Here is a 21,816-nt window from a genome sequence, read left to right on the forward strand (position 1 = left end):
AACAAAAAAAAACGAAACAGTGTTACTGGAACAATGCCATGTGCGCGGAACAGCGTCGACCGTGCCTGTTGGTACCAGGCAAAGACGAATCGATATAGACCTAGTGTTATGACGGGACGGCGATGGCGAAAAAAAAATAGCGTTTTCAAAAGTACACACAAACCGAAATAACAAAAAAAAAAAATCCAATAAAAGTGTAAAAAAAAAGTTTTTTTATTATTGTTTTTCTTATAAATAATAGATAAATACAAACATCTCATTAAGGTGTTGTTAATCACATGTGTAAATATATATATAATTTTTTTTTTTTTTTTGAGGGGGAGAGGAAGGATAATTTGAATAAGCGTATTATATTATAATGATTATATAATAAATAAAAACTATGCGTAGTATTATTAATGATGTAACTATAGTAGGTAAGGTATATAAAACAACAAACTAAAAAAAATACTAGTAAAATTAAAAAAAAAAAAAACTTACTTCGTACAAAAAATGATATTTATGTATAAATATTAAAGTTAATAATCTACCTCTGGTGGGAAATAGTTTTGTTTATGGATGACTAGAGCCGAATCTGAAACGTTCTTAGGTGTTTGCTCGTAATGAATGTATACAGGAGAATTGTTGTTTTAAGTAGCTACTTTTTTTCCATAATAACTTGTTAAGTTAATTTAATATTTTCTAATAAGTCGACACAATACGTTATCTTATACATTTTAAGTAGACAATATAATAAAACGTTTAGTATTCTGGAACACATATTATTATTATATTTACATGAATACCTACAAGGTGCTTATATTAATATATGAAATCATCTTATAAACAAAAACTCGAAAATGCAAAAAAAAAAAAAAATACAATAATGGATGGTGGAGATTGTTTAAGTTGTGCCGTTCGGTATAGTTCCATTAGGGATGTCTAATATGCTTTCATTAGAATCATCTAAGTCACTAGACGAACTTCGAATGTCGCCGTCCATCTAGAAATTAAAAATTGTAAAATATTTTAATATTTATTGTTTACAAGCAAGGCTCTGGAACAAGTTTTAGCTAAATTTGATATTTATTAGGGAAAAATAGATTTTTATACCAGTGTCATTATGTTTATCTACAAATTTATTTATAGATTTCATTTTTTGGTTATTTTTAAAGTTGTATAAAATAGTTGCGAAATGATAAACAATTTTTTGTAAATTAATTTTTATATAAAGTTGTAAATTTTGTAAACAAAATATGTGAACTTATTTGCAGAAGTTTACACTGATATTTGTCATAAGCTGGTATAACATTTTTTAGGAATTGTTCAAAATTTTGGGACATAATTGCACTATTTATTTGTGCTCTAGTGATAAAACATTATCAATAATTATTTCCATGCTTACCTTTCCGGAATTCCATGATATAAACGCAATTTTCAAAATTAAATGCGTCCAATAAAGATGTAGAAGAAGTAAAAGAAACAGAAGACCATTGAATATATAATACGCAGGGAACATTTGGTTGACGACTCTGGGCGCGTCCACTGAAGTACTAGAAATAATAAAAACAAATAAAACTTAATTATGACGTATATAAAAGAGATAAATAGAACTTGAGATTTTTTTAAAAAAACAAGTTTATTGACAGAAATCAAATTTCCAATTAATTATTTTAATTACACAATTTTTTGATTTGTAGCAAGAATTTCATAAAACAAAATTTGTTTTTTTTTTATATATATCAAGGGTAGCAAGACAAAATAGACCAAGTGATGTTTTTCATAATTTTTTAAACAAAAATTTTTTTTTTTTTAAACTAAAATTAGGTCGTCATCTATAACAAGTAATATTAAACATATTCTGTTTGATCGGCCCTCAATTCTTATGTTCTTTTTCTAATATCCTCTAAAGAAGATAATTATTAATTGGATGTCATAAAAAATAGATTGCAACTCATTATTCTTATAATCAATTTATACACCGTAACTGATGCTTAATCAATATGGCCTTGAGACTATCGGCAGTACTAACAATTCTATTTAGAACTGTTATGTTTGTTTACAATTTTACTTTGTCTAAGCCTGATTAAGACTATATGTCAAATTATTACCTGTACAATATCCAAAACGGGAACAAACCAATTCTAGTAATTAGCCAAACAACAATGAATATCACTGAAATGATATCACATAACTTTTGGTACTTAGCATACTTGGCCATCTTAGCCACCTAAAATAAGTAAAAAACGCAAATGTATTAATAATAAAAAAGTTACGATGGTTCTTAAATGACAGGGTTAAAGCCATAATGGTGTAAATCACATTTTTGTAGAAGTTGAGTTAAGTATTGTAAGCATATCTTTAAAAATCAATTTATCGAAAGGCAAAGTGAATTAAGCCGTCACTCATAACCTCTATCACCAAATGGCAGCACAATACTAACATTTTTATTAAACCTTGTTTTTCTCTAATTATGATTAATGTGACTTACACCACTATGGTTTTAACCCCCTCAAATAATAGTATGTATGCATTATATATAAGTTGTTATGTTTGTCAGTTTTAGTTAAGGGCCAATTTCGTGTTGGTTGAAGAGCAAAATATAGGCAATTTATGAGAAAAAAGTGTTATAATAAATGTCGACCATGTCAATTTATTTCCTGGTGCTAATTTATAAAAGTTTCAGGTTATTTTTTTAGTGTATACTATTTTTTTCTCTAAGTCATAACTATTTTAGTGATGAAAGACGAATCAATTCTCAAAAAAATATAAAAGAGTTTCAAACATTTAATATGCATTTTCCTATAAATTGTATAAAGGTACAAGTGATCAAAAAACAAAAGATGACTTATTCATTGGAACACATTATACACTGGACTTCAGACCATAATAATTAAATACTTTTTTTTAATAGTCTCTTATATCAATAGTTGTGTATACACTATTGGTTTATATAAAGTTTTAGTTTAATGTACTGTAAATAAATTTATGACTTATTAATATAATGATTAAATGTGATTTAATGAATACAATACAAACTAGATGTATTTGTAGTAGGTGCCTATTGCATCTTGGTGTTCATATCTTTACTTTTTTTTTTTGTTTAAGTTCAATGAGTGTAGAATGATAATTTCCAGACATCATGCGTGTTGTATTTAATAAATCAATAAAACACTTTATAGCGCCTAGATCAAAGTTTAACACATTATTATTTGATGCCATTGTGTACATCAGTTTATAAACAACCTAATCACATTAGGTGCGAACATGCCTAATTTTCACTTGTTGATGCGTGGGAAAGTCAAAGTTGATCAAATGCTTTCTTTTTACCTCGAGTTTATAGAAAAACAAGTTAATTAGCTCTCCAAAGATGAAAGTGTGATAGAAGTAATTATGTGACCAAGGGGGTTGTTAAACTATTAATCAAATTATTGTGAACTTAATGTAGATTTTAATTACAATTCAAATGATTGATGGCCAATTAATATAAATCATTATTAGCAAAAATTACATAAGAGCAATTTAAAGTTAATCAATTTATAAATTGCTGTGCTTGGTTTAATTAAAATAGATAATGTACATTTAGTGCAAACATGCCACATTGCCAAAGATAAAGACCAAATTTGTCCTAATAGTTGTAAAACATCTTAACACCATACAAGCAAAATACACGTGAAATATATATTAACATCAGCATTTCTGTTATAAACTACTTAAAAGCTGTTAGCTCAAGTATAACTCCTCATTTACACGCATCTATTAAAAGAAACAGACAATTTAAATATTACAGAAATAAAATGCTTAAGTTGCAATCAACAGTTTCCAACTAACAAATAAAAATTCTAACTCTCACAAAAATGCATTATTTTTACTTTCTATGCATAACCTTTTTTATCGTCTATTGGTAAAAACATTAAAACAAATATATATATATATATATATGTATATATTTATGCAACTTCCTTATTAAATTTGTGCTTTGTTCATAAACTTGTTTAAAAATTTAACTAATTGTAAATTATTTTATGGACGCAATACAAGCAACAGCTACTATAAATAATAAGGCGGCATCTTATATGGTTTTATTTCAATTACTAAACAACAGCATCAGTAACTTGTTGACCTTTTCATAAGTCGGTCCGCTGTAGGTGTATCATTTGATAAAATTCATTTATTATTATTATATACACACATACTAATCTACTATAAGTTTAAATAAAAAAAAAAAAATCAATTTATTTATTTTAAAATTAGTATTCATCAATGGAGGTATGTGAATTAATTTCAATAACTTATTTGTTATATAATATATAGAAGTACCAACAGCATATAACATAGAAGAGATAAGTTATCTTTACTATTGTATTTTTTAGTCTATTGTGTAAAATAATATTAAAACTCTAAAAATATTTATTCTAATTTGCGTATTATTATAAAAGGGAATTCAAGATCATTGTCAAAGTTAAAACTTACAAAAAATGTAATTTAAATCGTTTTAAAACTTATGAACAACCGTTTTGGTACAAAATCAAATGAAATAAAATGTAAACATAAATTTGTAATGAGTTATACAAAAACTTCCTAAATTCATCAGTATTATTACCTAATGTCTGATTTTTTGTTGTTGTTGTTGTGTGCTCCATAAAAATATAATATCAGACATCAACATGCTATTAATATTTGTTTTATAATTATCGTTAACATATATTCATTTTAATTAGTTTGTTTTTCAATATAATTTATTTGATTTTAATGGTTTTCCTTAAAAAATTAGCCAAGACGATTTTAGCCAGTGTTTTTGTAAAATAATCTTATTTAGTAAAATATATTTTTTTAAAATTTAAAACTCGGAAAACTTCTAAAATGGTCAAATTTGTGATGGGAAAATACTACTTATATAGTCCTTGAAAATCTAACTAAAAATTATTTTGATTAGTAATGTCGTTTGTGGTATATTATTTTAATTTCAAATACTTGTATTTTACATGTTATAGAAACATTTTTTTAGTACCTACATTAATACATTTTTTTTTTTTTTTTTTGAAGGTTATTATTATCATTTTTTAAATCACATGTATTGAATAGCAACAATAGAGAATCCGCACAGTAATCTATAATCTTTTTTTCTGGTCTAATAAATTTTAATTGAGAAATATAACCTTCAAAACTTTGATATTAAACATACCAAAATGCAGACGGAAAAATAATATGAAATAAATTTGTATAGAGTAGAAAAAATATGTTTTTATAATCAAACCTTTTTATGAATTTTGATTTTCAAAAACTAAATAAATTATGTTTCCTAGTATACCGTTGTTAAAAGTAACAACATCGTCGTTAGTATATTATTTTTGTTAATTGTTATATAATTGGCAATGATTAAAAAGTATTTGTGTTATCTCAAAAATTAACTACGGAATGCGCCACAGTCCCTTAGTCTAATATATTGATATTACCTCTAAAAATATGTCACCACAGTCATGTGTCAAAAGTACTAGCGTTCCGATCCTGTGGAAATTGCATATCCACGAAAAGGACAGCAAGCATATGGTACAAATGTGGTGTACAAACATTTGCCAAAAATCTTTGCGCTTGACATCGAAAAATTGGGAAACAGCTAATGACCAGTAGAATGATAATGAAAGCATATAATACCACCATGTGTCTCTTGTGACGCCCTGTAGCAAAATAAAAAATGAATAATGATACAAAACGAGTTCATTTTACCTATTACATTTTAATTAATTTAACAGTAAAAACTATTATAAACTACGAGCAAAATACAATACCTGATGTGGGTATCCGATCCAGCAATAATGAATGTTCCATAGCCACGGCTTACTCCATAAAAACAATAATCCGTAATGGAATGATAAAGTGTAATAGAAACATCGCCAACTAAAATAAAAAGATGGTCATCATTTTTAATAATGAAATGTTACCCATAAAAAAATCGTCTGTCAATATCAAAAGCATGTTAAATGTGCTTAAACACATTGATCCACTGCTTTGTTACATTTTGATTTTTAAGTAAAATAACAGTTTATACGTTTAGCTATAATAGTTTAAACGTTCATTTGACTACATTAAAAAAATATACCTCAATCATTTTTAAAACTCGTTGAAAATTATTTTTAGGTATTTTTTAACATTAATTTTATTTTATTCGTCATATTAGAAGAAGATTCATTGCAAAATGTTATAATTATAAATATCAATCAATGTGATAATAGTTAAAAGAAGGTTAAGTAGGTTGACAGGTTTATGGTTAGCAGAAACCTGTTGACTAATCTTAATTCTTTGAATATGTAAGGTTGTGTAGTATAGTAATAATAAAATAACAATTAGTACTAGTAAAATTAACAAGACTCGTACTGATAGTAAAATTTGCACTTGATTATGCAGTTGCATTCATTTTTTTATACATATTTAATCTTGAAAAACTAATATTAATAATTATAAATACATTTGTAGCAATTTTATAACTTAAGTGCAATAAAATTTTATTTCCACTAGGTTACTGTTAACAAATACCTACTATACTCAACTTCATTTAGTTTAGCCTTGCAATAAAATAATTAACCTTTTAATGTCCGAGCAATGGTTTCGCAACATTTTCCGAACTACACACTTTTATGTCATTCTCTTTTTTAAAAGTAACGACCAAAGATAATAATTATCTAATTAATTATGCAATTGCACATTAAAAAAAAAAAAATTGAATGAAGATAGGTAATATTATCTCTGTTGGTGCAACAACTTATTATAATTGCATTTAAAAACATTCAAATTATAGCAATAATGTAAAATACAAATAACTGTGAAAAAGTTTGTGAGTCCAAAAATTTAAACGTCAATAAGTTAACTTTTGAAATAATAAACTTGCTATGTGATTTTTTGAGAATGACAATAAAGTTCACATTACATTATAGTCCTAACTTATTTTTCCTAAAAATAAAAAATTTAATTTTCACTTTTAAAATGTTTTAAGATTTATCTGTTAAAATATGATGTACAAAACACTCAAATAAATAAACGATGGAATATTTCAAAAAAAATAATAATATACTTAAAAAAAAAATTAACTGAAGATCTCCTTTATGGAAATCAATGAAAGTTTTTATTTCTTTCACTCATTAAGCAGCCTAGTATGCACTGTTCGTCCTACCTTTTTAAAGTGACGTTGTTTAAAAGTAGAATTACATCACACTAGTAATCATGTTATTAATTTTCCCTATTCTTAACAAATTATTGGTTGCTACATAAAATTGTTCATTTTAAAATCTTTAAAAAAAAAAAAAAAAAGAGGACAATCAGAGAGCTAGTGTATTATAAAAATGAATTAAATTTGCACTAGTGACCAATGTTACCTCGACCTATTCACCTCTTTAATTTTACTACAATGAGTCAACCATTGTTTGAATGACTCATTTTTTTATCATACCCTTTACCTACTACTATTACTATTACTATTATTTACTTTTACTTTATATAATACAGTCATGAATTACATTTTTTTTTTTTTGTTATTTATATTTGTTATCTATAATTTGTTTATATATATATATATACTTTATATTGAAAATAAGAATAGTTTATTGTTATAACTGATGTCTCACCAGCTTTCGCAAAATTTAACTATAGTTGATGGTTTTCCTTGTGACCTCCTTAGTCTCAACCATCGTTCTACTTGTCTTTCAGTCCAATCAAGTCTCTTGGAGAGGCCGACAATTTCTTTATGATTCCATTTGCTATTTTTTGCAAACGTTTCTTCTAGAATATCATTAGACGGAGCCCGTTTTGGTTTTGTGCTCTTAATGCCCAAGGAAACACCAAATGGCGAGAAACAATGTCTGGAAAAAATAAGTTCTAAAATTATACAAAGCTGACAATGTACCGTTGGAAAACGTTTACTTTTCTAAAAGGTATCTAAGAAGGAGCATGACTAAGGCCATCGGAAGCGGATAGAACAAATGCCGATGGTCGGTGTACTGTACTCGGTCGTTGGGTTCCAAGTCTGACCATTTTGTATTGGGGGGCAACCAAATGTCAGATGTCCAAAATGCATCGATAACTTGTTGGAATGTCCACATTACAAAGCTGATAGTTGTAGGGTACAAATCATCATCCGCACCAACACTCCGCGGGACAGCTGAAGCGTCAGACGTTTTGTACCTGTTTTATAGCCGGCGGACGAGTAAGGCCAAACAACAGTACCGACTACAACAACAATAATGTACAATTAAACAGATAAAAATCGTTGAAAAAAAATTAATGCTGCACGGTAACCGCACTAATGCCGAAACGAGATACGAGTATGGGCGGTTAAATAATAACCACACCGACGATAAAATAATCAAAGAAAAAAAAATGTTCTATATATATATATATAAATACATATATGTATACAAATGATAAACAATTCGGGTGGGGTTGTATCACGTTATGAGCATGGCCATCGGTGTCTAGCGATTAGTGGTGGGGGAAGCCGGTAGCCGGCCGGCCGGTAGCAGAGGTATGTAATCTCTTCTGTGCGCGGTACCCAAACGACAAGAGAGGGGGAAAAATCGAAATCGTGATGTAACCTAAAAAGCACTACAACAGCTGTAATTATTACTGTATAGGCAAAAAACACGTGACGAATAGGTATACCAGCAATTATTATTACTTGTGTTATCAATTATCATGCTATTTCTATTGTAAGGAATTCACGGCCGTCCTAGAACTCCAAACCATAGACCTATAAAGAATATAAATATCTTTATAGGTCTATGCTCCAAACAGTAGTCATGGTAGTGGCCATTGCAAAGATTATATCAAAAGTTGCTGACATACCTATATAATATATTTTCGCCAATAATACTATTGTTATCTGTACCGCAATCGGCAATATGAATATATTAATAATATGATCAGCTATGATAAACTGATAACTGATAAGAGATTACTGACAACGAAAATTCAATGTGTTTCGTTTTCGTCAAAAAAGAACCGAATCTGAGTTTTAAATGTTATTCGAAAATTGAAAATATTCGTTTACCATACGTCTGACGTTGGATATTTAGACAAAAATTATAATGAGGAAGTTTAAGTTAAACGTGACTTCGGATTTTTTGGTCAACTCGTTGTGTACTATAACGATAGGCACGGGAGTATTAGAATTCACTGCAAATACCTTTCTAAATCATTATATAAAATCATACAAAGAAGCGTTCAAGTACGTTATTGTTGAATCTACTTACTAACCCAATTATTATAACTAGGATTTTATGTTTTTTTTTCAATTTATAAATATTGATTATGTTCAACTTATTAATTATTGAAACTTGTACAGTATTCAAACTTTTTTTTTATGTGATACGGAGAGCAAAAAAGAACCTGTCATTTTCGAAAATTGAGATTTTCTGAATCTTGATTAATTTTTGAACAATTTGAGACCGAGTACATCTTTGAAACTAAGAAAATGACTTAGGTTATTGCACTTTGAAATCTATGACACTATGCTTAGGTCAGATTTTCCTACACTGTATCGTGCTTATAAAAATTAAAATGTATAGACTGTATGAAATTTTACCTTTGTCTGACAGTGGTGAAGTCAATGATCATAAAGAAAAAAGCAATTGTCATAAGCTTGTAGGCATAGAAAAAAAATTCTAATTGTAGTAATTTTCGTAGAGATTTTTTGAATAAAGGTTTTAAAAATATGAATTCCAGAAAACTGGCAAAACATTTTAAGTAAATAATTTTCAATAAAAAAATCATTTAGTAAAAACAAAATTAATATTAATATAGTTTACAGCCCAGCAGATTTTTTTATTTTAAAATATTTTATTATTATATTTTATTTTACAGAAACGGTAATCCAATTAAGTTAAGTGAATCACTGAAAAAAAGATACGATGAGGTTGTTAAAGATATTAAGTTAACAGAATTCCAAATGGCGTTTGTAGCACCTTTTGTGGTTGATAGTTTAAAACCAACGAATATAGGATGCATAAATACTCGCAGTGGCGCATACATTGGAATACCAAATTACTTTGAATGCAACTCTGTTGATGAATTACAAAGTTTAGATTCTGAAGTAAAACATGATTATAATATTTCATTTTTTTTTTTGTATTTTAATACGTATTTCATAATTTTAGGAAATTCAGCAAGTCAACATTAACCCCGAGTATAGTGAACAATTAATGAAAACATTAACTCTTAGTGAGTCTGCAAAAAAATATGCTATTGCTCATGAATTAATTAACACAGACAATATACGGTTATATATTCAAGCTGTCACACCTACACTGGTTTTAATGCCAATGTATGCCGTAGGCCACACAGTATTTAGTTCTTTGCCTGCAAACCCTTCGTCAATTAGAGCATTCGCATTTTTCATTTTTTGCAACATTGGAATGTGGTTCTATTATATTATTCGAAAAAATATTAACGATTACTATCAACATGACACGGATACGGTAATTAGTGAAATGGGTGACGAGTATATCAAAGGTGGGTTGGAATATTATGACAAATTAATTCAAAGAAACATTATCTTGAGGAATATACTACCAAACGGTGATAGAATCTACTCCGAAAAAGGTGATGAAATTGGATTTTTTGCCGAATTAGCATTTACATATAGGAAAAAACATCTCGAACGTAACTTAAAAAAGTTGGCTGAAAAAAATACTGAAGAACTACCATTATAGTAATAGTAGGTTGTTTATTTAAAGTTAGTTATTTAATAGATATGAGTTTTTTTAAAAGTCTATGTTTATAAAACATAATTATTATAATAAAACTAATAAGATGATTATGTTTAATTTCTTTAAAACTATTATTATCTAATTCGCTTGAAAAAAAACACACACCATTATTTACTAAGTTGTCCAATAAAAACAATCGAGTGTGACAAATGTATACTTTTGTATGCTTAGTGTAATTTCTAGTTCTAATGTAACTATTTATTGTATGACCAGTTAATTAAATCATTTGAGAATAGGATGAAATTTAATTTATAGAGTAAATTACAGATTACAACAGTATACCAAGTGGATGTGGATTGTATTCAAAAGTAACATTACATTGTTATCTAATAATTATTATACTACAGTAATACTTGTATTGTTTATTGGAATACATTTGGTAATTGACATCAAAAACTAAAATACAAGTTAGTTTCTATTAGTTTATACTTAAAAATATTAATAATATATTATAAAATATAATTATCTAATAAATAGTAGTATATTTTTTATATTTATTTATAGATACAATTAAATTCAAATAACAACAACATAAATAATAATAATAATAAATCAATAATAAAAATTAAATAAAAATAATAATAAATAAACAACACAATACAACAGTGATATAATTACCTACCTAATATGGTAACTATATAGATCGGTAATTTAATTATAGAAACACAGATAAAAATGATAGATACTTTCATGTTAAATCAACTACCTTGACGTCTAAAAATATATTTATTTTAAAAGAAATTAAGTTGCTTTAGCCAATTTTTTAAAATGTGACTTAATTAGGTTCTAAAACTTGGGTTAAATGGTAAACCTATGAGTTGAACAATTAAGTTGTTATACCATGAAAGTATCATTTGAAATAATTGCACAACAAAAGATAAAAAATAATAATAGTAAAATATATATAATTTTTGTATTAATAGCGGAGTTAAGAATAAGAATATTTTAATATTTATACGGTTAAATAATATAATAAATAATAATACAATAGAAAATTATTTACATTTTTTTAAAATTTTAAATCTCCTTTGAAACAGCATCACGTTAGTCCAAGAGATTTTAGCTAAAAAAAAAAAAAAATTAAGTCTAGTAAAAACATACTAGTATAAATTTATAATATTAATGTAGGAATACATACTAAGGAAACCTTTTGTTCTTCTTTTTGTAGTACTGTAGTTAACTGTTCTGTATCGAATTTGACAATTGCTGCTAAGACCTTGACCAATACCTTAACATATTATGATGCAAGTAACATGCAAATATTAGTTATCTGATTAGTAAAAACTATATACCATTACACATGTAAAAAAAAAACATACCATTGGTTGCTTCCCCATCATATATTCATATAATATGTTTCTCAGATATTCCATTTCTACAAAGCACTTATCATCGTTGACGTCATCTTCATTTGTACTAAGCTTGTTGTGGACTTCATTTCTGAAAAAAATATGACAATTTTAATAATTGAAAAACAGAAACCATTATTTTAATGGAAACGATTGTAAATAATTAATTGCTTACCTATACATTTTTTTGATTTCAGAAAGCTCTTTGTTAAGCTTATTTATTTGGCGTTGTAACATTTCTTCCCGTTGGGATACGGTTTCGACATTTTGTATAATATTTTCAAGACCCTGTATTATAAAGCTATACATTAGTAATGAAAGCAATTATTTATTTTAATAGTTTAGGATGTTGTCCAAACCACTATTTGTGTGAAATTATTCCATAAAGGGACATTTATTTAACGTTTATAATTATACTTAAATAAAAATAAAAAAAATAATAAAAAGCACCTCTTCACATTTATTGTCAGTGATCATTAATTCTGAAAGTTTCTGCAAAACAAAAATAATTAAAATAATAAACAAACAAAAAACAAATGACAACCATTTATTAGCAAATAATTAATAAAGGAAATCATTTTTACTGACTTTCCGTTCATTGTTCCATTCTTCAGTCAGAGCATCTAGTTCTTCTCGATGTTCCGTATCCATCATTTTCTTATAGTTATCCATTTTTTCTAGCCATTTATTTTCTGTTTCTATTAACTTATCAGTCCATTTCTTCTTTTCCGTCTAAAAAATTATTTTACGTTTTGATATAATTTTACTTTAAAAGAAGAAGTATAACATATTAAGAATTTATCAAACCCTATTTGGAACAATTTAATTTCTTATAGTTCCCAAAACAGCATTACAATTTTGGGATATTATTAATAAAATGATTTTTGGTTATGGCAAATTTTTGTAAATGTTGACTTTGCCTTTTTGTAGCATCACAGTCGATATGTATATTTGTAAAAAAAAAGAAAGGTGATTTTTACCGCTAAGTATTCCGCATGCTCGAGTTTCAAGTCTCTAACTACATTCTTTTGATTATCCAGACTTTCTTGTAATTCCTGTATAGTTTGCTTTACTTCAGCTTTCACCTCCAGCTGTTCATTCTTCTTGTACCCTGTTAAAAGATCAATCATTAGCATGCAGTTTTATGTACATGATATATTAGATCAGCAATAATTGATTAGTTTGAAGTATAAATAATATTACAATAAAAAAAACATGCATACCATTATTAAACATCTACTGCAAAAGAGTTGAACAAAAGTTATTGCATAATATTACTCTTATACTTACTATCAAACTCTTCTTGTAATTTTACTACATTGTTACTCTTTTCTTCAAGCTTTTCATTATATTTACACAGCCTTTTCATAACGTCTTCATTATATTTGTCCAATACATCTTTATTGAAATAATCTATTAAATCAAGGCAATCAGTTTTCAACTGGCAGTACGCATTTTGTACTGAAGTATTTTGTTTTCTCGATTTTTCTAAATTATCATTATAGTATTGAACATTATTTTTTAAATCGGCATTAATTTGGTTAGAAAAAGAAACAAATAATAAAGACCATTCTGTAAATTGATTAAAAACATAAGACTTCAAGTTCTTGAAATCATACTTGATTGTTTTTATCATTTCATGAACCATTAGGAGAACTTTTTGCCTCTCTTTTTTCAAATATGAATTTTCTTCCGTTAGCAGACTAAAATCTTTTACAACAGATTCGATACTGCGTTCTTCTGAAATTTTGTTTAGTTTGTCTTGATTTAACTGACTTAACATTTCTTTGTGTAAACTATTCAAATGATCAAATTCAAATTGATTTTGTTCTATCATCTTCTTCATAGTTTTTGCTTCCTGTTCTTTTTCTTCTTGAACTACTTTAATGATTTCTTGCAATCTTTTGTTGGAATTGTCGTGTTCTACAATTTGCGACTTCAAATCTTTTTCAGATTCTATTAAACTTTTGTTCTTTGCTTTTAGATTTTCTAGTTCATTTATTAGGTTAGAATATGAACATTTATTTTCATTAATACTGTTATTCAACATTTTTACTTCCTCTTTTAATTTATCGATTTCATCTTCTTTTTGTTTTAATTCATTACTGTGATTACGAGTAGATTTCTTGGCTTTTTCATTTAACTGGTTCATAACATTTATTTCTTCTTGCAATTGATGCACAAGTGAATCATTTTTTTTAACCTTCTCTCTTAAAATTATTATTTCACTTTCCAAATGATTTTTCTCATTATCAATTTCCTTTGCCTGGTCTTTTAAGTGATTTTCTACTATTTGAATTTCCTTAATTATATTGTTTTTTTTATTTACTTGCTGTTCTAAATTTTCAATGATTTTTTCTAGTTTACATATTTTGTTATTCATAATAGTTTCTTGATCTTTATTATTCAATTGAATAACATTTAATTGTTCGTCTTTGACTTTAATTTCGTCGAACAATTCTTTAACCTGAGTTTTTAAACTGTTAATCTCATTAGTATATATTTCCAATTCGATTTTAGCCTTTTGTCCTAAATCATTTTTCTGTTGTAATTTGTCTTCTAGTTCATTTATTATGTTGTTAAGCTCTGTGTTATTTTCTAATTCTTTATTTAGTTTTTTGTCATTTTCTAATTTTGAAGATTTTAGTTCTCTCAACTCTTCATTCTCCTTTTCCATTTGGGATTTTAATAGATTCAGTTCTTCAACTTTCTCACTAATTGTTCCTTCATGTTTTTCATTTTGATTTTTTAACTTTTCCTTTAACTCTTTAGCTTCAGTTTTTAACATATTTATTTCTTTATCTTTTTGCTCTAAACTCAATGAAAGCTCTGGAATAATTTTCAGTTGTGACTTTAAATCATGTATGTCTCTATCTTTAGTTTCCATTTGAGTTTTTATGATTTGTGCTTCTTCAGTTTTTTCCTTTAGCTTTGAATCAATGTCTTTCAGTCTTTCGTCATATTCTTTATCAGAATTCGAATTTTCTTCGAGGGCTTTTAATTCTTTTTCAAGAACTATTATTCTATCATTTTTCTTATCAATGTTTAGCTTAAGTTCAGCAATACTTTTATTTTGTTCTTTAACATTATTTATTTCTATATCCTTTTCATCTACTAATTTTTTTAATTGTGTAATTTCGTTTTTAAAACTATTGACTTGTTGTTCTGATTTTTCAAAATCTTTTTTCACTTTTTCCACATCTTTCAATTGGTTGGTTAAATTTTTTATTTTTTGTGATTTCTCACCAATTTCTTTTAAAAACGTGTCAATTTTTTTAGACCCTGATATTTTGTCATCATTCAAATTCAGTTCCAAACGTGCTACTGTTGATTTAAGATCTTTAATTTCTTTGTCTTTGGAGTTAACAATTTCTCCCACAGATGAGTTTGACTGTTTTTGAGATTCTAAATGTTTTTCTAATAGCTTTATTTGATCTTTTAATGTTTTTATTTCATTTTCTTTACATTCAAATACTGAAGACATTTCTCCTTCTAAGTCAGTTAACTGCCGAGTCATATCCTGATGGACTTGTTCGTCAATCTTTATCTATGTACAAAAATACAATTTATTAATTTAAGTTAATGAAATAACATAGTTATAACTCAAAACCAAAACGTATTATTTCTTTAATAATTAGGGTACTCTAAAATACCAAAAAAGTATGATAAATAGGTTTGGGACTTATAGCATATAAAATTATCATAAGGAGCGCTTTAAAACTTCATTGTAATTATATAATTAAGTTCTTAAAAAAAAAAAAAAAAATAAGAAAAAAAAGCAATCTCAAAAATAGCAACCCTTTCCCACTTAAAAAAAAAAAAAATACTGAAAACAAGTTTTTCCTGTTATATTTTAAAATACTAGATATCAGTGCATATGCTAAGTATATTTTTCTAAGATCACAAAAACCATTAACATAAAATTATGTTAAACTAATGAAATACTTTTTGAATGCTTACACTTTTAAAAAACAAATTTAAAACCTAAAACAATTAAAAGCCCCGCTGCTTGTATTTTGGCAGCAAACACCGTGTGGACGGACAAGGTGTTTTGGGTTGTAATATTAGTAGTTACAAAATGTTTACAGTATACAGAGAAGAACTAAACCGGTTCATAGCGTTTTCATTTTGTCCATTTGTTTATTTAAAGTCAGTAAGTAATAATTTAAAAAAAAAAAAACGTGAAAAAATCTTAATAAATAGGGGGTATCACTTAGGTCCTCTTAACGATTAGGTTAAAATCACCGATTTACCAGGAATCAATTATAGTTTGTTAATTCATTATGCAATGTTATCAAAGTGTAGGAATATTTTTTTTAAGGTCTCATAGTCAGCAACGACCACCATAACATGTAACATAAAAAACAAAACGAGTACGAATTGGGTATTACTACTAGGTGAAAGAATACAAAGATGAAGACAATTTAAGTTTTAGTTCTACTACATACACACACTGAGGAAAAAAAACGTGTTATTGTCATTGGCCTGTGTCCTTTGAGTAGAAAATATGCATTGAAGCAGAAAAAAAACAAGAATAAAAATTTTTTTCAAATTATCATCGAAATAGCAATAAAAGCATTTCCGAAATTCATATTTGACATTGTAATATGACATTAATTTTCATAGTACTCAATCCAAAACAATAAGCAAATGTGTTTAATCCCAAACCATAATGATAATTATTAAAATTACCTGATTGGCATTTGTAAGTAATTGACTTGTGTTCCCTATAAAAAACAAATTTAAAAAAAAACAACACCAACTTGAATCCATTATAATAATAGTACATTTTTGAGAACAATAATAGTAATATGTTTATATTTTCTCCTAATTCTGAATTATAAATATTAAACACACTCTTTACCTTTTGACAATATTTTATTTTCCATTTGTAACCCATTAATCGTTTTTTCCAATTTTTTAATTTGGTCTTCTTTCAACTCAAGTTCTTTATGTATAGCCATTTTGTTTTCGGCCAAACTTAGTAATGTATTTTCCTCACTTTTTTTTAAACATTCTATTTGTTTTTGAAGTGAATCACATTCATGTTTTGATAACCTTAATTCTTCATTTAATCTTTCACATGTTAACTATAGTAACACACCAAAATACATTTTTACAGTACATTATTGTTTGAATTTAATTGATAGGAAAAAAATAGTATGTCACACCGATAGATCAGTTGAATCTGCTGACAGCGATATTGAGTCGTCCTCATGTTCACCATTTTTTCGTAACAATTCAATCTAAATATATTTAAAAAGTAGTAACCACAATTTTAGCTTTGAAACATACTGTAAGGTATTAGTTTTTTAATTTCAATTTTAGTAGCCAATAGTCTCTATAAATACATTTAAATTGACCACTACAAATTAATTGTAGATACTTGATGTTTGTAATTTATTAATTATATTCATACTTTGGTGTTTAAAGTAGATATTATATGATCTCTTTCTTCAATATCATTTCTTAATGCTTCTTCCATATGAGCTTTGGCCGCCTGTTCTAAGGTGCATTGTTCTTTAAGCTCTGTGATTCTCTGAAGTAATTTATCTTGAGCTTTGGTCATTGTTATCTAATAAATAAATAAAACATTTATTATTTTAAAAAAAAAATCGTAAAAAACACATAAAACAAAACGACAAAACAGTCTAAGCAACATTTTTCGTAGTTTTCAAGAGAGCTAATAAAAGATTTATACTATAGGTTGGTAATTTTATTCATTTTTTTTTCTTTTAAATAGCAATAAATCCTAATATTGTCATTAAAAACCTATTTTTTGAGCAAAAAAAATATAGTGTTGTTTTTACACCAAACTTAAAAATTTAATTTATCATTAAATAAAGGTGACAGCTGTTTTTGCGCATGCACATTGGATGAATAAAATATTTCTCCATCGCATAGTGTATGCCTTGTCCTTTAGACCATATTGTCGTAAAAGAATCTAAATAACAATTAATTAAAATTACTTTGTCTTTGTCGTGTGTTAATAGAGTCTGTTTAAATTTACTGGCTAATTCTGCATATTTATTTTTATGTTTGTGGTAACGGCCATGAAGCTTTTTATAAGCTGCATATAAGTTTTCTTTAGTAATTTCATTGGCATACTCTGATACAACACTAACATTGTCATCTATCTCACTCGCAGATTCCAAATCAGTCTGAAATTTTAAAATGTATTTCCAGATGTTTGATTATTTGATAGTAAAATAACAATGCGAGTAAAATATTTAGTTACTTACATTAAATGAAGAATGATGATCATTCGCTAACGATGATGAAGATTGGCTAAATTTTCCAAGATCAACTGTAGTGCTTTCGCTAACAGCCACTCGGGCTGGCGAATTTTTTGGTGTGACTAAAAATGCATAGTAACATAAATGTAATTATTTTTAAACAAATACAATACTTTGATTACAATTTATTAAAGTACCTTCTATTTCATCATCGATACAAAACTGAGAATCATTTGGTTCTGTAGTTAAAGGTGATAATGTAGAAAATCCACTCAGCGAAGGACGATTCTAGAAATTTAAAATAAAAAGGTAAATTAAAAATGCTACAAAAGCAAAATATACACGAATAATATTACTTGAGTTACAGAATTTGGTTGTGTTTTGGATTCGTCGATTTTCCCAATAGAACCTTTAAGTTTTTTAAACATTTTTATAATTTATAATAATATGAACTTTATATGAGAATTTTTATTTAATACTTTTTGGATTTGATTATGATATTCAATATTGACTCTTAGTAAATAATTCTTATCGCACACATTTATCTTATCAAACCTTATCTGTAGTTGACATGTCAATTTAAAAAGGTATAACGATGCGTTCAGCAATTTGATTTAAAAATATAATATAATATAATAATTAATCAAAATATTTTTTCAATGCTCCATCTGAATAATAATGCAAATGCATAATTTAAAGCAATACAAATTTTTAATTGAATATTTATTTTAAATTAATCATATGTACACTGGTGAAAGAAAAATGTTCTTAAATTATCAAATGCTGAACGTGACCAAATTACATCAGGTTTATTGATAACGATTCGTCAATACTTTTTTGAATACATCATCACGTTCACTTTTTACATTTTGTGTCTCTTTCAAGATTTTCAATTAACTCTTTTACAAGTTATGGACGATGAACTGTCGGACCCTTTAAAATTAGTTGGTAGCGAACCAGCTGAACTTAAATTTGGTTCAACATTTACAGGCAAAGGCCCTGGTTTCCATACGCTTCGATGTAAGTAGATCATTTATTTTTTAGTAATTCAGCCTTGCCATTTTCAATGTTGGGAATTTTTTTTTTTATGAATTTACAAATTATTTTTATTATTTACTGACAGTATTGTCAATAAATTTTATCCTCAGAATATAATAATGTCTTGAAATTCATAATTTACTTTACTTAGTTTATTAATGCTATCAGATTTTGTAAAATTTTTCCTATTTGTCGTTTTAGATGATTTTAAGCCTGCCAGTGTAGATATTAACAAACCCGCAAGTGTTGACATTAATCCGTCGAATCGTGAGGTCACTGTCAAAGTACCCAATTTTGAGGGTGCTGGTGCAGCGCACACATTGTACAAGGGTTCGCACAAAGATTACACTAAAGAATGTGTACTGATTATTGACCATTTGACTGGAGAAATTACTTTAGAAAAACTCACTACTAATGTACAACTCAAATCTACTAGGTAAAATGTTAAAAAATACATAGTTTTTAAAATGTAGCCCATACAGCAAAAAATATTTAACAATATTTTGCCAAAACTTAATTTTGAAAATATTAACAATAAAATTAAATTTTTAAACATTAATATATTTTGGTTGTTGGGGAAAATTGGTAATATTTTTTATAGTTAAGTCAAACCTAACTTCAATTTTGCTTTGTACACATAACTAATTATTTTTAGAAATGCGGTCGAAAAACCACAAAAACCTGTTGTGCAAATTAATCCAGTTTTGTCTGAAAAGAATAGACCAACGCCTATAGATAAACGATTAAAAGGAAAAACGCAACTTAAACAACAAATAAAAAAGTCTCCCAAGAAAACATCCCAATCACCTAAAGTGGCTAACTTGTCACCACCTAGTAATGCTCAACATGTTAATAAGTCTCCACAATTTTGTATGTAAGTAATTTCCTGTATATTCACGTTATTAACCGCACACAATAGCTATTTCTGTAAGCTAAAGTAATACTTTAAAAAAAATTGTTGTTTTCTATTCAGGTCTGAATCTCCTATGTCATCCAGTCTTTCGCTTCTGAATGATGACGATTGCTCTATGACTGGGTTTGATTCCCAAGCACATCCTAGTTTTTCATTGTCTGACATCAAAACAGAAATTAAACCTGAAGTAAGTTCTATTATATAATTGAAAAATGGAATGTTTTTAAAAATTATCATTTATTTGTACCTTTTTTTATTAATTTTTTTTTTTGGGATGGGGGGGTAACTTAAACAATTACTTATTTAAAGGTTATTGGCTATTGCTGTCCTGAAGAGCAGGCTTCTTATGTATTAACTAGGAGTCGGATAGGATCCCAGATGTTTTTTAATAACATTTGTATTACAATCACATTTAGTTCAAAACTAAAACAACACTTAATTGTCAAAAAAAAATGTTTTAAGTATTTCCTATACAATTTTAGACAATTATTGTGAATAGTAAAGAAATGAATACTTAAACTCTTAACCATAAAAATAATACACTTTAAGCATATACTGAGTCTGTTGTTATTGCTAAAGATGACAATATTGTTACCGAAATACATATACGCATAGAGTATTATATTTATGGTTAAGGGTTTAAGTATTCCTTTTTTACTATGTTACTATGTATATAACCCTAAGTTGCTTAAATTTTTTTCTAGAATTGTAAATTTTACTTCAAAATAATAAAACCAAATGTTAATACCTAACTGTAACATTAAAAAAAATATATTAAAAACCTCTTGTGTGTTTATATAATGAACAACTCAAAGTTCATTTATTTCTTGTTTTTTATACAGTTTCGAGATATCATATTATTAAATTAAGGCACCAATTACACTGTCGAAATCTTAAAATTCTGACTATAGTCTATAAATATTTAGGAATGTTTTTTTTTATAATTTGCTTTGTGAGCCACAGTGCTTTTGAAGTACAGCTGTCGTCTTATTAGTTTTAAAATTGAAATTTGTAGTATAGTATTTAATTATCAATTATTTTTAAAATTAAAAACAATGTATCAATTTTTAGTAAGTTATTATTTATTTCAGCCCTTTGATGATTTGGTACCTGCAGCTAGAAGTCTAGAACTTAGTGAATCTTCTAGCGATTCTGGTTCAAGTAGTTCGTCCGACAGTGATAGTGACGATTCAATACCACCTCCTCCGCCTTCTAAAAATACAGCTAAAAATACTAAACCCACGTTTAATTCACCAATTACTAATGGTTAGTCAATTATTATTTTGTTTAAAAAATTTTTTTTTAACCCAAAATTACTGTGTATTTTAGGTTTTAAAGAACGTTTAGTCGATCCTGGACGTATTTTAGATGAAGACCTTCAACTTTCAGAAACGGACTCTGACTGACTAACATTTTATGGAATACATACCAAATATCCAATTTCAAACCACTCAGTTGTACGTCAACAATATTTTTTTTTTCCGTATTATTATGTACTTTAATACCTACTTAAGTCTTTTTGAGTTAAATAAAAATAATAACAA

General features: G+C 26.9%; 4 protein-coding genes across 5 annotated transcripts; 2 read left to right on the forward strand and 2 right to left on the reverse strand.

Moving 5' to 3' along the window:
* Positions 1-290: 290 nt before the first annotated feature.
* LOC126842922 (ceramide synthase 6) lies at positions 291-8,336 on the reverse strand. The gene is made up of 7 exons (XM_050580148.1): positions 7,894-8,336; positions 7,599-7,832; positions 5,769-5,877; positions 5,436-5,657; positions 2,091-2,209; positions 1,385-1,532; positions 291-982 (listed from the first exon to the last, which is right to left on the reverse strand). The coding sequence occupies exons 1-7, from the start codon at positions 8,070-8,072 to the stop codon at positions 884-886; spliced, it is 1,110 nt and encodes a 369-aa protein (XP_050436105.1). The 5' UTR covers positions 8,073-8,336; the 3' UTR covers positions 291-883.
* A 454-nt stretch (positions 8,337-8,790) lies between these two features.
* On the forward strand, positions 8,791-10,783 carry LOC126842925 (transmembrane protein 177-like). Its single transcript, XM_050580153.1, has 3 exons — positions 8,791-9,196; positions 9,832-10,060; positions 10,125-10,783. The coding sequence occupies exons 1-3, from the start codon at positions 9,057-9,059 to the stop codon at positions 10,677-10,679; spliced, it is 924 nt and encodes a 307-aa protein (XP_050436110.1). The 5' UTR covers positions 8,791-9,056; the 3' UTR covers positions 10,680-10,783.
* A 552-nt stretch (positions 10,784-11,335) lies between these two features.
* On the reverse strand, positions 11,336-18,850 carry LOC126842915 (putative leucine-rich repeat-containing protein DDB_G0290503). Of its 2 annotated transcripts, XM_050580139.1 has the most exons (16): positions 18,678-18,850; positions 18,519-18,609; positions 18,328-18,443; positions 18,055-18,246; positions 17,505-17,660; positions 17,257-17,331; positions 16,950-17,175; positions 16,778-16,812; positions 13,376-15,632; positions 13,066-13,196; positions 12,674-12,817; positions 12,536-12,577; positions 12,261-12,373; positions 12,056-12,176; positions 11,875-11,964; positions 11,337-11,799 (listed from the first exon to the last, which is right to left on the reverse strand). In XM_050580139.1, exons 1-16 carry the CDS (start codon positions 18,747-18,749, stop codon positions 11,776-11,778), a joined length of 3,885 nt encoding a protein of 1,294 aa, XP_050436096.1. In that variant the 5' UTR covers positions 18,750-18,850; the 3' UTR covers positions 11,337-11,775. The 2 variants fall into 2 exon arrangements, with proteins under 2 accessions (XP_050436098.1, XP_050436096.1); XM_050580141.1 differs by lacking the exon at positions 12,536-12,577 and having other exon boundaries at positions 11,336-11,799.
* Positions 18,851-19,147: 297 nt separating this feature from the next.
* Positions 19,148-21,804, forward strand: LOC126842923 (ell-associated factor Eaf-like). The gene is made up of 6 exons (XM_050580149.1): positions 19,148-19,341; positions 19,561-19,795; positions 20,015-20,233; positions 20,333-20,459; positions 21,364-21,538; positions 21,602-21,804. Exons 1-6 carry the CDS (start codon positions 19,233-19,235, stop codon positions 21,676-21,678), a joined length of 942 nt encoding a protein of 313 aa, XP_050436106.1. The 5' UTR covers positions 19,148-19,232; the 3' UTR covers positions 21,679-21,804.
* The last annotated feature ends 12 nt before the right edge of the window (positions 21,805-21,816 follow it).

The sequence above is a fragment of the Adelges cooleyi genome, unplaced genomic scaffold (assembly GCF_023614345.1).
Source record: "Adelges cooleyi isolate 19-005CV unplaced genomic scaffold, UGA_ACOO_1.1 ACOO_flye_CR_arks_rails_tigmint_CR_PRNA_574, whole genome shotgun sequence".
NCBI lineage: Eukaryota > Metazoa > Arthropoda > Insecta > Hemiptera > Adelgidae > Adelges > Adelges cooleyi.

What these genes read in the sequence shown, in the direction of transcription:
- LOC126842922 (XM_050580148.1), bottom strand. Translation starts at nt 8,072, where the DNA reads ATGTGGACATTCCAACAAGTTATCGATGCATTTTGGACATCTGACATT. An exon ending in GTTAAATTTTGCGAAAGCTG is followed by an intron (nt 5,878 to 7,598) that starts GTGAGACATCAG and finishes TTTTTATTTTAG; the next exon opens with TTGGCGATGTTTCTATTACA. An exon ending in CCGTTTTGGATATTGTACAG is followed by an intron (nt 1,533 to 2,090) that starts GTAATAATTTGA and finishes TATTATTTCTAG; the next exon opens with TACTTCAGTGGACGCGCCCA.
- LOC126842925 (XM_050580153.1), top strand. Translation starts at nt 9,057, where the DNA reads ATGAGGAAGTTTAAGTTAAACGTGACTTCGGATTTTTTGGTCAACTCG. An exon ending in TCATACAAAGAAGCGTTCAA is followed by an intron (nt 9,197 to 9,831) that starts GTACGTTATTGT and finishes TTTATTTTACAG; the next exon opens with AAACGGTAATCCAATTAAGT. An exon ending in TACAAAGTTTAGATTCTGAA is followed by an intron (nt 10,061 to 10,124) that starts GTAAAACATGAT and finishes TCATAATTTTAG; the next exon opens with GAAATTCAGCAAGTCAACAT.
- LOC126842915 (XM_050580139.1), bottom strand. Translation starts at nt 18,749, where the DNA reads ATGTTTAAAAAACTTAAAGGTTCTATTGGGAAAATCGACGAATCCAAA. An exon ending in CAGATTCAACTGATCTATCG is followed by an intron (nt 17,176 to 17,256) that starts GTGTGACATACT and finishes GTGTTACTATAG; the next exon opens with TTAACATGTGAAAGATTAAA. An exon ending in GAAATCAAAAAAATGTATAG is followed by an intron (nt 12,177 to 12,260) that starts GTAAGCAATTAA and finishes TATTTTTTTCAG; the next exon opens with AAATGAAGTCCACAACAAGC.
- LOC126842923 (XM_050580149.1), top strand. Translation starts at nt 19,233, where the DNA reads ATGGACGATGAACTGTCGGACCCTTTAAAATTAGTTGGTAGCGAACCA. An exon ending in AAGTCTCCACAATTTTGTAT is followed by an intron (nt 20,234 to 20,332) that starts GTAAGTAATTTC and finishes TTTTCTATTCAG; the next exon opens with GTCTGAATCTCCTATGTCAT. An exon ending in AAACAGAAATTAAACCTGAA is followed by an intron (nt 20,460 to 21,363) that starts GTAAGTTCTATT and finishes TATTTATTTCAG; the next exon opens with CCCTTTGATGATTTGGTACC.